This window comes from Chrysemys picta, chromosome 22, assembly GCF_011386835.1.
Source record: "Chrysemys picta bellii isolate R12L10 chromosome 22, ASM1138683v2, whole genome shotgun sequence".
In the NCBI taxonomy this organism is placed as follows: Eukaryota; Metazoa; Chordata; order Testudines; family Emydidae; genus Chrysemys; species Chrysemys picta.
In genome coordinates this window covers 5333566-5348736 of record NC_088812.1, presented here as the reverse complement: position 1 = coordinate 5348736, position 15171 = coordinate 5333566, and the positions used below count along the sequence as shown (strand labels likewise).

Below are 15171 nucleotides of genomic sequence, written 5' to 3'. Positions count from 1 at the left end.
GGTTTAAAACAAATAAAAGGAAGTTCTTCTTCACACAGCGCACAGTCAACTTGTGGAACTTCTTTCCTGAGGAGGTTGTGAAGGCTAGGACTATAACAGGGTTTAAAAGAGAACTGGATAAATTCATGGAGGTTAAGTCCATTAATGGCTATTAGCCAGGACGGGTAAGGAATGGTGTCCCTAGCCTCTGTTTGTCAGAGGGTGGAGATGGATGGCAGGAGAGAGATCACTTGATCATTACCTGTTAGGTTCACTCCCTCTGGGGCACCTGGCATTGGCCACTGTCGGTAGACAGGATACTGGCTGGATGGACCTTTGGTCTGACCCAGTATGGCCGTTCTTATGTTCTTATGTTCAGAATGGTCCCAATTGCCAGTGTAGGTTCCTTCCATCAGGCCTTCTCACCGCACAATTCCAAAGAAACAACCTTGGGCGGGCTGCCATGAGCCAAGGCCATGAGCCAAGGAATGCCATTTCCCGAAATTCTTACACAATTTTATCTCAGTCCAGCTGGAATTGTTTCCTTTTCTGATGATTTTCTGTATTTTTCTTGGATTGTAAAATTGTTTTTGCAAAAAGAGTTCTAAGAGTCCTTGACCTTAACTCCATGCTTCGGTATTCAGACCAGGCTTCAATGATCTACATCCCAACATCTCTATGACTCTGCACTGACCTGGAGAGGAAATGGTTGGGCCATGATTCCTGACCTGGCAATTGTGAGAATGGGAAGTGTGGTCATAGGCGGCCATTTCTCTGGAAAGGCATGATGAAGGCTCCTATCGATATAAACTGCACCGACAGCAAGGCGTAGAACAGAGACATCAGCAGCCATGCACCCAGACAGCTCCTACCACAAATGGGAAAGCTCAAAGCAGATGGAACTGGCAGTGCAGGGAGTGAGCAGCACACCTGGGAGAGCCGGTAAAGGTGAGCTGGTCTGAGGAAGGGTGGTCTTGTGATTAAGGAGCTGCCCTGGCAGTCAGGAGTCTTGGGTCCCATTCCTGGCTTTGCTAATTTGAGGTTGGCCAGTGCCAACAATCAGAATAGTTTCTCTCTCTCTCCCAATCAGTGTATTGCTTAAATCTGGATATTCCCATCATCCACATAAACTCCTTTCTTATCATGGGGCAAACTCATCCCTGGGTCACTCCAGTGTCTTCAGTGTTGCTATTTCAGGGAGGGAACTGGTCCTGTGAGCCTGCCCATGTCTTCCCGCGACAGCCTGAGAGGATTCTCATATTCCCTTTAAGGCAGGGGCTTGTCAATCTGGGGGTCACACTCACCCTGCCCTCCCCATATTGCCAAAAGGGAGAGGGATTCCCAACATGGAAAATGGAACACAGGGAAGACCGAGAAATACCCTCAAGGTATTTACCCTGTGGTGAATCCCTCCCCTCCCTTTGTCCAGTCAACTTCTCTTGTGGGGAACCATGTTCAGTGCTGGGAGTCTCTCCCCAAAGGGAATGTTGTGGGGGTTGATCCTGCTGTGATGTTATTGACATGAACTGTGACTGTATAGACCATTGTTGCAACCAAGGTCATATAGTGGCACCAAACCTTGTACAAAGGAGGTTAAGTAAGGTGTCCTTGAAAAGGTTATGATTTGCTGGTTATGATTATGCTATCTGTATGCACGTATCGTTTTTCTATTTGACGTTATAAGTATTGGCTCTATACTGTCTGTATTTCAAACTTGGACTATGCTTCTGGGTGACACCCCAGACAGTGGGGCATCAGCATTGCCTAGCCTGCTTAATGGCCCATAAAGGACCATCAGCCATACAACTGACCCATTGAGAGAAGGCAGATACACCTTGTAACTCAGCAAGGCATGCAGGGACATACCTCGGGACAGAACTCTAAGGCTTTCAAGCCATGGCTGGGCAGCTTGTATTTGAGAAAAACTAAGAACAAGTCACATGGCAGATGATATAAAAGGCCCTGGAAACTCCTCCATTTTCTCTTCAATCCTGCTTCTTACCTCTGGAGGAACTTTGTTTCACTGAAGCTCCGAACATAGGACTGAATGACCCATCCCAGCTGTGGATGTACTCCAAGGATTTGATTTGAGCCTCCAGTTTAATCCATCATTGCTACAAGCCTGAACCAATAACGTTGCCATTACCTAATATAATTGATTTCATTTAACCAAGTCTAGCTCCCATCTATATTTTTTTCTTTTTATGAATAAACCTTTAGATTCTAGATTCTAAAGAATTGGCAACAGCATGATTTGTGGTTAAGATCTGACCTGTATACTGACCTAGGTCTGGGGCTTGGTCCTTTGGGATTGGGAGAACCTTTTTTCTTTTGCTGGGGTATTGATTTCGTCCTCATAATGAATGGCACTGGTGCTGATACTGGGAAACTGGAGTGTCTAAGGGAATTATTGTATGATCTATGGTAGCCAGTGGGGTGAGACCGAAGTCCTCTCTGTTTGGCAGGTTTGGTGTGCCTTAGAGATGGAGAACCACCAGCCTGGGGCAATGACTGCCCTGCTCTAAGCAACTTGTCCTGAAATGATACTTTCAGTTGTGTCCCACCAGAGTCAGCATTGTTACACCCACATTGAGATATCTAACCAGCATTGCTCCCCACAGCTCTTTGTCACTCCAACTGCACCCAAGGGAAGGCCATTCTGATCCTGTATCTCCTGCTGGGGATTTGCATTGCAGTGGCCACAGCTCTCATCGTGGTGAAACTTGGGAAATGTAAGTCTCCTGTTCGTTTCTACCTCGGCCTCAGATCTCACCTGCCAAGAGTGAGGCTGCTCTGACTAGTTTGGGGTGGATTTTAGCAGTGGGGCACAAAATTGGGCTGAGACTGGAGGCTCAGCTGTGACCTTAATTATGGAGCAGTTGCCATTGCTAGGTAACGTTCACTCACCTGTGAGTTAAGGTGACCGGATTTTCAAAGGGGAGGAATTTGTCTTTAGCATGTGGCCTGCTAGCTTTCCAGGGGACTTGTGCTCGTAAACCTCAGAGAAATATGAACCACAATCATTAACTAGGCCATGTTTGTGGTGACATTTTGAAGGTTGTGAAATATTCATACAAAAATGTTTTTTCAAGGGTGTTCTCGGGCCAGTGCAAAGGGCTGGCTGCGGATCCCGCTAGTGGAGAAGAAATGTCTGGGAGTGAGAACAATGCAATGGGGGCAAAGCACAATGCGCTGCCACAATTACCTCTTCCACATTAACACAAGGAGAGCTTGGGCCCGACAAATACATTCCTTTCCTATTTAACTTTGCAACCAGCTAACCACACACAAACCGAGACAGGCTCCTTGTGGCAGCAGGCGGCTTTCTGCTCCGCACAGCAGTCAGAGCCCTGCATTGCTCTGGGAAGGCTGAACCTTTTCACTCTCAGCTTTGCTCTGCCCCTTTGAGCTGTCCAGCCACATTCCACGCCCGGGTGTAGTAATAGCACCTGCACCGCATATCTTGGGGCCACTGGCAGCTCAGTGTAACATAGAGCAGCCCCAACGCAGCTCTACATTGTACCAAGGACACAGCTGATGTCCAAAATAATGAATCCCGGTGTTGAGCACAGTGCACCTGTAGCGGAGGATCACAGCTAGCATGAGGGAATGGACATAAGAAGTCTAGTGTAATAACAGGGAGGAAATCATGTTTTACAGCAGCAGGGATGTCCCCAAAGTTATGGGTTTCCCCTGCTGATAAATTTTACTCTGCCATCAAAAGTCTCATGTCTACAGTTTCCCAGGGTCTTGCTGAAGCCCAGCTGGATCGAGATACTATAAGAAGAGATGCCCAGAGAAATCTGTCACTTCACCAGGACTATCTAGGTGAGAGGATAAAGGAAATGTTTCTAGTCCTTGTCGGTCTTCAAGAATCTTTTCTGGTCCTTACACCTCAAGGGAGGAGAGAGTGGGGCCCATGGAGTCAGGTGCAGGGCTGGTGAAGTTGATGTAGCTCCTTGGACTTCAGTGGAGCTGATCAGACGTACATCAGCTGGGGATCTGACCCCAGCTCAGACAGGACTCCAGATTATTGTGGGGTGTGGGAGAAACATAGGAGGTGGAAGCAGCTCTTAAAAGTTGTTGGATAACATTGTCCTGCTCCTAGGATCACTGATTATCCAATGAAATTTTGTTGTGATGAGGTCACGTTTCTATCAGTGTCTCATTGGCTGAGAGTTTTATCCTGCTGGGGAAGCCATGGGCATGAGTAGAATTTGTCTGTACAGGGAGTAGGCACATGCCTGTGGCCCCCATAAAGACAATTCCTGCTTGGATGAATAGGAACTGAGACCCATCCTCTCCAGGAAATTCCCTTGACCATCTGAAGAAACGAAGCAGGAATATGGGCGGGGGGGGGGCGGGGGGGGGGGCAGCCCTCCCAGAAGAGTGTGGTGGTGTGTCCCCAAACACCCAGCTAATGGCCTCTGACAACCTACCTAAGGTTGGTAGCAGGGCCAATAGGAGCCCTCATGCTGAGGTGTGCCTAATGCCCCTGGAATGTCTTAATGCAGTCCTGGGTCTGACCTGTTTTTTCCACCACAGTTCCCCTGAGTGGGTCATTGACTGGATCTCTCTTAATAAAGACTGGTGTTAATTTGCTAATTTGCCCCTGGGACTCTAATGAGCCTGGACCCATCTGGACTGCATGGTTGTCTTTGTGCAGCATGTCCTGGGCACTCAGAACTTCACAGTAACAGTGGGTTAGTACTCAAATCCTGCTACTCCAAAACAGGGTCTGAGCCCCAGCTGAGTAGAGGTTGGCTGCTGTTGGGGCTAAGGCATGGGCTGGAACTCACAAGATCTGACTTCAGTGCCCAGTTTTGCCACTGACTCCATGTGTGACCTTTAACGAGTCACTTCATTTCTCTGTGCCTCAGTTTCACTATCTGTGAATTGGGTAACATTGCTTGTCTATTTGTATTGTAACCGTCTCTCACTCTGTGTCTATGCAGTGCCAGAGCAAGGGTACCCAATCTGCGTTTGTACAGCACCTTGCACAAAGGGGCCCTAAGCTCTGGTGGGTCTTGTAGGTGGCACTCTGATATAAATAATAATAGCGATAAGTGAAACCTTTCTGGTATCAGGCCCATCCAGTGCAAACATGAGCTGGAGTCTGATCTCGGTTCTGCTGGTGTCAGTGCTGTGACTATGGATTTAGATCTACGTAGAAAAGCCCTGTGATGCAGAAGTGGAGTGTGGGCTACGTCATTGTGAGCCTACTGAGGTAAAAATTCCCTCACTGAATACAACAGTTGGCTTGAAGGAAAATCAATGAGGTGCTTAGATAATATAATGGTGGACTCCAGTATCAGAGCATAGATAGGTCGAAGGCTGTAAATGCAGACGGAGAGTGTGTTTGCGGATGAATGGACACATAGAAATTTCCAGCTGCTGTGAAGGAAGGTCTGAGACAGCCTAGAAATATCAACCTGTTGATTCCAGTGGCATTTTTCTACCCCCTGCCTGCCCTGACAGAGATAAAGTCGAAGGAGCTGGATGAGGTGAAAAGGAACCATGACAGACTCCAGGAGGTCTTGAGCAGGGTGCAGGAGGAGTTACGGAACCTCACAGGTAAAGAGGCACCGGGCAGGGCTGTGACCCCTGTGACAGCATTAACTTCAAATGCTCAGAGTCAATGAAAGGCAACAGGGAACAACACATTTGTCTGTCCTATTCCCAATAGTCCTATAGCCTGTGTAGCTCCCCCTGTACTGAAACTGACCACATCTCTCCAGCTGGCTGTAGCGCCGGCACAGATGTCTCCTTTGCCACTCTCCTGTCTGGCCCCGATTCTCTCATTGGTTCTATGCCTTGGGCACCAGAGTTGGTGTAGAGCCAGCGAGAGATTCGGGGACCCATAGGCCATTCCCTGATACCTGCCTTCCACCCAATGGAAACAGACACAGCTGATAATCTTGGCCCTAGTTGGCTAAATATATAATGAAGCCTAACATGAGATGGATACAATACTGTATAGCAGAAGCCACCAGATGGTGCTGTTGTACATCAGCTTGCAAGTTCTCTTTCCAAGCATGTCAGCGGTATTCAGTCTTTGAAGACATGCTACGTCGTTATTTGCAGGCTGTGATATTTTTGGAGGGGAGCTGTTGCAACTAGCAAGGGAGTTTGCTCCCTGCCTGACACACTCTAACTAGAGTCAGTTCTTGGGGCACAGTTGTGCCCAGGAAACTGGGCATCAGTGTCTGGGCTGAGATCACAGACTGGCCTGCTTTTAGTTTATGGGCACCCCGTTTTCAGGACTAGTGCACAGAGCGAAAATCAACAAGTTATACTAGGAAAATATTAACTCACTGATTTATTTTTCAATGGGAAAGCAACCTACCAGGCCCTGCCATCTGCTACCAATGTCAGAGGGGTGACACTGCCATGTAACTTATAAAACCACTCCACAGAGGATGAATACAAATGTATGAATATTTGCAACAAAGTATTTGGCAAACTTTTCAGGAGGGTGCGGGGAAATTTCTTTGTGAAATTTATTAATAAGTCCCAATACTGAATAAATGCTAGAATTTCTTTAACTGCTTGTGAGCACTTGGACTGCATTTTCACTCTCTAATCCAGGCTTGTCCAATAATTTTGACTTCTCACAGAATTCACCTCCATAAAATGTCCACCTTGCTGGCAGCAGTTTCAGAAAAGTTGCTACTTCTTTTCAACATCGACTAAATCCTGGCAGGATGCTAAGCAGTTCTGTACCGATCAAGGGTCTCACCTGGTTATCGTTAACACCGAAGAGGAACAGGTAAGCCAGCCACTCAGATTCCTATTGTGTATCATGCAGAATGGAGGAATTAAGCTTAAGGGGCCAGATTCTGTGCTGTTCCACCAGGGTGAATCTGGAGTTTCTCTAGATTTACCCCGGCATAACTGAGATCACAGTCTGGCCCAAGTTCTCCAGGAATTTAGCAATATCTTTGGGTGTAACTTTCTGTTCAAGGGACATTGAGGGGACTTGGATACTTACAGTCATTTGAAAAATGTTGTGTGAGCTTTGTGAACAGAAATCTCTGTGTCAAATGTGGATGGTTTGATGTGAATCAAAATTCATGTGTGTGTTGAGGGCAGTTCTAATCCCGTGTGAATCCAAATCACAGAGTTTCATGGGGACCTAAAAATAAATTTGATTGTTTCTGACCTGGGCAGGATTTCAGCTGCTGACCCAGAGGTAAAATGCTTTTCACAGCAGTTCACTACTACACTAGGAAAGGCCTTTTGATATCCTGTTGAAGACCCTATTCCAGATTCCTCATCAAGACATTGGAGAAGGAATCCTGCCCTGAGGGAGAATCCACCTTAAGTTTTAAATTGAGCCCGGTGCCTGCTGGGAACAGGACTTTGGGAGACTAGTTGGTGCTGGGAGGGTGCCCATGTAGTGCAGAGGTGGGCAAGATAATGGTGTGAATCTGACTCACGAGCAGCACAGCTCATAGCGTGTGTATTTCGCTATCCCGTCTTCAGTTCTGGATTTAAGGCTCCTCCAGTAACCAGGGTGCAGAATGGGACTTAACAGGGACTGTAAGATGATTCCTTGGTCCCCCTGCATGGAGGAGACCTATGGCCATGGATTTCACAGTCTCCAGAGGCAGACCCTCAGCAGCTGTAGAAGGATTGAAAATGATCTGCAGTCCTCAGGCAACAGCAGCATAATATTCAGCCTTATTATTATCACTTATCTGTGTTGTGGTAGCACCTAGAAGTACCAATCGGGGCCTTGTTGTGCTAGGTGCTGTACATACGTCACAAAATGCAGGCCAGCATTCACCTCCCAATCTAAAGGGGAAATTTTCAGGGCTAAGGGCAGAGATGAAGCATTTGAAGTACAGCTGATCAGAAAATGATCTTTTCTTTTCCTGTGGAAAATTTCATTTCATTTTTGGGGCAAACATTTCTACATTGCAATTTTTTGACTGAAAATCGAAACATTTCAGTTTGGAAATGCTGCTGCAGTGCCTCATGGGAGCTGTAGTTTGGATGCCTCAGGCCCCCATTCTTTAGAGGTCAGACTACATCTCCCAATGGCCATTCCTCTTGAAGAGAGGAAGTGATGCATCATGGGAGTGCCTGGTGCATCATGGGAATGTAGGGTGGCAGCCCTAATGTAAAGGGCTGGGAAAACAGAGGGAGGGGTGAGAATCTACAGCGACAGACTCTGCTGGCCACAAACACGGGTCCCATGAAACCCCCTCACCTCCCCCCTCACCTTCTGCTTGGGATCATGATTATCTCCTTCACCTGTTTTCCCACATAGACGTTTTTGTCAAACCAAACCATTGAGTCCCACGAGTACTGGCTGGGCCTCAGCGACACAGTGAAGAAAGGGGAGTGGCACTGGGTGGACGGAAGCCTCCTGTCTTTCAGGCAAGTTGCTGTTTGTTTGGCCTCTTTGGAGAGAGAACTGTCCCTTACAATCAGCTGTTTCTGCTTTATCTGCTGTCCTGCTAAAGAGCCAGATGGAACATTCATACCAATGCAATTAATACTAGAGGGGTCTCTGGTCCCCTTTATTGGCTAAAGCATGTAAAGAAGGTTATGAGTCTGCTACTGCCTCCATGCTAATGTTATCCAGGGTCAGCACAGAGCAGGGACAGGACCTGGGATGTTCCTGGGGAGCAGAAAGCTGCTTGACCATGGGGCATTCTGAATGTCCTGCTAAGGAACGGGGCTGGGGAGAACAGCAACATGGCCCAGGGGACAGGGCCATGGAGAAGGAGGCAACACTCCTGGGTTCTAGTCCCAGCCCCATGAGTGTGCTCTGCTGGCCGACTGTGAGGCACGTCTCTCCCTGCTCTGTGCCTCAGTTTCCTCACCCGTACAATGCACTGGAAACTGATGTCATCCAAGCTGAGAACAGCTCTGGCTTGAGCAGTGGCTGAGCCAGCTTCCCCCTATTCAGTGGCTAGCACCAACCTGCCATGGCCCTGACCTGCAGGCACCCCCTCAAGGAGTGAGTAGGAGATCAGTCCATGCCCACCTGGACTCTCTCTGCTAAAACTATCAGACCAGTCAGTGTTCGTTGGCGGCAGTGACGTGGAGACCTGTCTCCTAGGAGCTGGCTCATTTCACACCACCTGCATGGAGGAGGTTTTCAAACCAGAGACACTGTACACATGTGGACTCTGTTCTGTTACTAAGACCCACAGCCGCACTGGGGATGGGATGGGAGATGATTGCCAGCAGGGGCAGCCTGTGGAAGCCAGGAGCAAGTGGAGCATTTGCTGGGGTGCTGGGATACACAGCACCCACCAGTGGGAGTTGCTCTAGGAGCACAGCCATTCAAACCATGTTTCTGCAGTGCAGGCACAGTCAAGCATAGGTCTCTTTGTGCCCTGACTGCCCTCTGTGCTGTGATGAGCAGCCACCCATCCTCTGCCTTCTTCCATCCACCCATCTTCCTCTTACCCACCTACTGCACCACCTGGCCTGCCAACCCCTGCTGTTTGGATGGTGACATTGAAAGGCAGCTAGAGCTGTGTGAAGCAGCTGGCATCCACCAGGGTCCTTCCATCCAAAGTTATTGGTTCCCCACCTCCCTTTTAGAACGTCCATACCCACCTCTAATTCCAAGGGGCTTCGGTTTCCTTCTCAGTTTCTGGGCGGCCGGAGAACCTAATTATGGTGGGGAGCAAGGGGAAGACTGTGTCCATCTGCGCTTCGACAGGAAGTGGAACGATGCCACCTGCTCCAGGACTAAGCACTGGATCTGCGAACTGCGGTGCTAGCTGAGTCCCTGAATCCACAGCAGGGAGGGGAGGTGTCACACAGCCTGCCCCACGTGGGACTGCTCCGGAGCTATCGTCTCTCTAAGTCAGTGATTCTCAAACTGCCGCTCGTGAGCTGCAAGAGACTCTTTAATGTCTCCCCTGCAGCTCTTTGCAGCACATGCTATTAAAACACTGTGATTTAATTATTAGCAGCTCTAAGTTATTAACCAATCTGGATGCTTTTACTATGTTATTAACCCTTTCAGTTATCAACTTGCACTAAGCTACTAACTTACTTGCTGTGCGAATAATATGTATGGATCTGAAACTAAATATTTCCCATCACACTGTTTCAATATGAATAGTACTATAGTAAATGAAACAATGAATTCACCTACTGTGGTTTTTTTGCGTAACGGTGATGGCTAATTTGGCTCCTGAGCCACTGAGGTCCGAGTATCACTGCTCTACACGCTGGGCGGCTATTGCAGCGAGTGGAACTGTGGGACAGGATCATGGAAAGCAGAGGTGGAGAAGGTGACTGGCATTGGACCGTCTAATCCATTTCCCTCCCATACTGGGGCCCAGGGCGGGGTTGTTCCCCTCAGGGCTCTAGCATTAACTGTGGCTCCCGCCCTTCCCCCAAGAGGTTGCAATTCCCCGGCCTGGTAGATCTCATTGCCAGGCTGTTCTTCCTGACACTGGGCCAGAGTCTGATCTCAGGTGCGCTGCTGTAAATGCAGAGGTTGTACTGGCTTCAGGGGACTCACCCCGAACTCACATCGATGTGAGTGAGATCAGAATCGGGGCCATTCGCCCTCAAACGTCCTTTTCTTAATTTCATCCCATTGCTCCTCACTCTGCCCCCGGGTGTCTGCGCTGAGAGGAAGGATGATCTGATGTGTAAGGCACAGGGCTGGCCCCTGGGTTCAGTTCCAGCTCTGCCACTGACTCCTTCACCTGTCTGGGCCTCAGTTTCCTTCTCTTTAAAATGGAGATAATAACCCTTCCTGTGTCTCTCTTGTCTATTGAGCCTGTGAGCTGTGTGGGGCAGGGACTGTCGCATTGCGTGTCAGCGCCGCACCCGGCACAATGGGGCTGTGATCTCAGCTGAGGCCTCTATCTGGTCCTACAAGTGCTCCCAAGTCACCTATTTGCATCTTTAGGGGGCTCTTCTGTCATTAGACACATGCACTCGGCTCCCATTGAAGGCAGTGGAGTTGCTTGTGTCTAGAAGTGCAGAGTTTGGTTCTTTATCTTATACCCCTGATTGAATTTTGAGGGGGGAGTAGGGGAGGGGGGCACCCCGGGAGCCGCTGCTCCTCGGGTGGGATGCCAGGGCCATCTGCACCGTTGGCAGGGGGCTGCTGAGCAACGGCTGCTTTGGCCGCCCCCGGGACTGCTACTGGGGGGCAGGAGGGTGGCAGGCTGCGGCTGGGAGGGGGCGGAGCCAGCAGCACCAGCTGCAGGGGCAGCATGAGATTTCTGGCATGTGTCACTCAAACTGAATTCCCCCGTGATCACGCAGCGTTTTTCCCTACTCATTGCAGAGAGGTGCATGAGTAGACGGGCACCCTGTTCCCTCCTGTAATCAGATGGTCGGTAGCAAACACCAACTAATACCCCAGCTTGTGCTTTATCTGTTAGGACATGGATCCACAAGCATTCAAGATCATTTTCTTTCAAGTTATCAGTGACTTGGAAACAGGTAATGGAATGTTTGCCATAGAATGCAACTCCCCTACTGCTCGTGCCCCCTTGATCCTTCCTAAAGAGCTTAGAACCATTGCTTTGAACATTCCAATCATGGGAATCATCCCACCAGGTTTCAGTAATACCAACTAGATCCAATTTATGCTAATAAACGAGCCATTCCAATTCCTTGTTTGTAACCTACGCTCCTAGCATTGATATAGGGCAATTCAAGAATTCCTTTTCTTCATGGCCTTTGGTTCCATGATTAATTTTGTTCTCAGCCTCTTGATTTTATGCTATGCTCATATCTTCCCTTTTTTTACCCTCCCTTTTTGCTATTGGTTTAGCCCTTTAAAGGGACACTAACCTCTTGAGCGCCTCTGAGCAGTGGGGTGTGGTACCACTGTCCTTTTTCTTGCTCTTGTGCCCCCTGCAGGGTGCTGACCGACCTTGGCTGACATTCAGTGGTATTAAAGAGTCCAACAAATAACCAGTCTCTTTGCCCTTGCTAGGGTCTTCAGCCAAGCTCTGGGCCTTTTAAATTCAGCCCTTTGTTTCGGCTCCCAAATAACCCCAATCCCATTCTTGGCCTTTCTGCCACTTTATCTGTGGCCGGTAGGGAAACCTGGGCCCGCCCACTTCTCCGGGTTCCAATGCAGGGACCCTATGTACAGCAGCCACACACTGCTCACTTCAGTTCTTCACTGCTATTCTCCCTGGATCTCTTCCTACTGGGCCCTATTAACTCTGGCCTTGTCTCAGGGCCAGCGTCCCAGGTTCTACTCTCTCTGCATTCCCAATTATGTAAGGTTAGCTAACCATAAACTCTGTTTGATTGTCTGGCTCCGTTGGCCAGAGAGGAGCCCTCTTCTGCACTCCTCTGCTCTCAGCCTGGACCTGAACTACTAAGGGTAGAAACTCCTTTTATCTGGGCCAGCTGGTACCTGACTGGCTGTTGCTCACCTTTCTAGCCCTTGGAGGAGCAGGTCTCTGTGGTTTCCAAAAAGTCTGCTCCAGAGACTCCTATCTAGGCAAGCTTGGAGGACTCATCTTCTCTGCTCTTCTCCTCTAAGCCCTCTGTTTCTTCGGACTGGATGGCAGTAGGTTGCAGGAGGGCTACGGGGCCCCCAGTAGGCCCAATATACCCCATCTCAAACCAACTCTAGACAGCCCCGAGAAGAGTGGTCCCCCATCTAGTGAGGTGGAGGCTATCCACACTAAAAAACCCCTTCTCCTCACAAAAGGTGGACCACTGTTCTACAACACCACAGCCCTCCATCACATCCTTAGCCACCAGTTCACGTCCATAATCTTCTGCATTCTGTCTTCCTTTACTTGTGGGACAGGAAGAATTTTTTCGAACATGGCTTGGACATTCTTCTTCATCAGCACTCTTCCAAGTGCCCAGAAGTCATCTACTGTCTGTGAGATATCCCGTGGTGCAGTGACATTAATGCCAATATGAACCATCACCAATGGTTGCCTGTCGACTTCCAAAGCCTATCCAATCGTAGAGTGATACCTTGTGTCTTGGCTCTTGGCGGGCAGTGCACTGTCCTTTTAGCCTCTTATCCCTTGCAGAATGTTCTTTCAATTCTTTGGAGTATTGAATCTCCAGCAATGATCATCTGTCTTCCTTGGACAGTTGGAGAACTCTGTGCAACGAAGCTTCATTTTCTTACAGGTTGGGCCAAGCTACGGCGTCTACTAACACGTTCTTGGAATACCAGACTTCCCTGCACTTCTCGGAATGGCATATGCGCACTACTGCCTTCATTACCTTCCCCTGCCAGCTTGACTTCGTCCGCATGGTATGTTCAAGAACACACTGCGTGGGAGATGCCTTTTTTGAGAGCGTCCCACTCCCACTGGCTTGATCTTGAGTGTAGCAGGTGTACAACATCATACTGGTTGGGCAGAAAAGTGCACGCTCCAAAGTGGGGTCTCCTGTCTGATACAGGAAAAACCGCCCCCAGTTTTTACCACTACTGGATGGGAGACAAACCACACAAAAAGAGGACCATCTGGTGTGAAACCAGAGACGTGGTCTCCATACGCCAAACTGCCATTCAAAAATATTCTGTATATCTCTCCATTCTCTTGGACCTGCTGGATCTTGTGAGGTATCTTCCAAGATTTCCACATTCACCACCTGGCACATCATGTGTCCATCTTCTATTCAGAAAACAGTGCACACCCTCATGGGCTTTAGCTGTATAAAGTCAATTTTTGCCCAGTGAATTCCCCTTTTTCAGGTGTTTCCTGTTGGCTGTTCCATCTGGATTGTGTTGAGCAGTAGTGAGTTGTTCAAGAGGTGCCGGAGGAGGAAATATGGCAAATGAACAACACATTCCCAGGGGCTACACACATTTCTTTGACTTTCAGTTTGCCGGGAGCCGGTGGAGTGATGCTGGCATTGAGTATGGGGGTGGCATTAATCAGGGGGGCAATTATATTGTGCTGCCAAAAAAATCTTTGTTCTCCTAACACTATATTGGATCCAGACCTTCCTCATTTGTCATGTGCCAGAATATTTATGCCTGTAGCTGTAATTTTCACTCCATGCATCTGAGGAAGTGGGTTTTTTTTTTACCCATGAAAACGGTTTTTGTGGTTACAGACTAACCAGGATACCCCTCTGATACGTCCTCATTTGAGTGGCTGCTTGGAGACAGTAAAAGATCCATCAGAGCTATTCTGAGCAGATGTCATGAAGGTTCAAGGGGGTTAGGTTCATGATCACAAATTATCAGTGTAGAAATACAATTATTCCCTTCCCCATATATTCTGATGGCCAGTAAAAATCAGGAGCTTGGTCCTCAGCTGCTATATATCCATTGAGCTCCATGAAAGTATATGGAGTTACATTGCTTTATACCAGGAAAGTTTCTGGCCCTTCATCCTCAAGATATACAGACGTGTAAGTATCCCTCCCCTCCCCTGGCACTGACCCCAGACCTGCAAAGCACCCCCTGCAGGACACAGCGGAACACTCCACCCAAACAAAGACATCTGTGGGGAGCATGACCGAGGCTGGGAGTTGGTTGAAGAAGTAACTGTAGATGAGCCACTGACTAAGGGCTTCTCTATATGGGAAAGTGTTACCACTTATGCCAATGCAGCGATACAGGTCTTGTCATCCCCATCTAACCCCACATGAGGACAAACTTATTCTGTTTAACCTAAACCCCTTCCAAAGTGACATAAAATAAACTGAATAAAGGTCACTCTTCTGCTGGACTAAGTATCCATAGGAGGGGTTAACCTAGGATAACAAAGTCAATTTAAATTCACAGTTTAAATTCATACCAGTATAATGAAGAAAAGGCCTAAGAATGACCACAAGGGGGTCAGAGCTCCCACTGATGTAAAATAGCACTGTTCTATTGGAGTCAATGGAGCCAGATCCCCAGCTGTGAAAATCAGCGTCACTCCATTAGGGTCAATACACCCATTTACACCAGCTAAGGATCTGGCCCTATGTAATAACGTTCCACACACTGAAGAATGGAACTGTGCCCAGAACTAGCTCTGGGACTAGGAAGAGGGAAATTAACTAGAATGAGGAAGCTCATCAGAAATGACCCTAATGTTTAAATGGAGGAAACTCTGTGCAGAGGCGGCTGGAACCAAACCATGGAGCCCCACAGGAGGCAAAGCCCAGACACCCAGGCACAGGGAAGCTCCCTGCTTATCCCCGGCTGAGCGTCATAACCCCCGGTTGCCACAGCCCCTGCGCCGTCCATGCTCCTGGTTTTGTTTGCCCTGG

The 15171-nt window shown here is 48.5% G+C and overlaps 1 protein-coding gene and 1 long non-coding RNA gene across 3 annotated transcripts in view; one reads left to right on the top strand and one right to left on the bottom strand.

Annotated features, from left to right (window-relative positions):
• Positions 1-9693, bottom strand: part of LOC135977090 (uncharacterized) — a 31272-nt gene extending 21579 nt beyond the window's left edge. The window contains exon 1 of the long non-coding RNA XR_010594444.1: positions 9559-9693. This is a non-coding gene — a long non-coding RNA (uncharacterized LOC135977090). The remainder of the gene's footprint in view (positions 1-9558) is intronic.
• LOC101946298 (CD209 antigen-like protein C) overlaps positions 1-15171 on the top strand; it is a 47620-nt gene that overhangs the window by 2578 nt on the left and 29871 nt on the right. The window contains exons 3-5 of one of the 2 annotated variants that reach the window (XM_065576133.1): positions 624-927; positions 2601-2711; positions 3718-3807. In XM_065576133.1, the coding sequence (XP_065432205.1) occupies positions 831-927; positions 2601-2711; positions 3718-3807 (298 nt within the window). In that variant the 5' untranslated portion in view covers positions 624-830. The remainder of the gene's footprint in view (positions 1-623; positions 928-2600; positions 2712-3717; positions 3808-15171) is intronic. The other variant, XM_065576129.1, reaches the window with a different exon arrangement.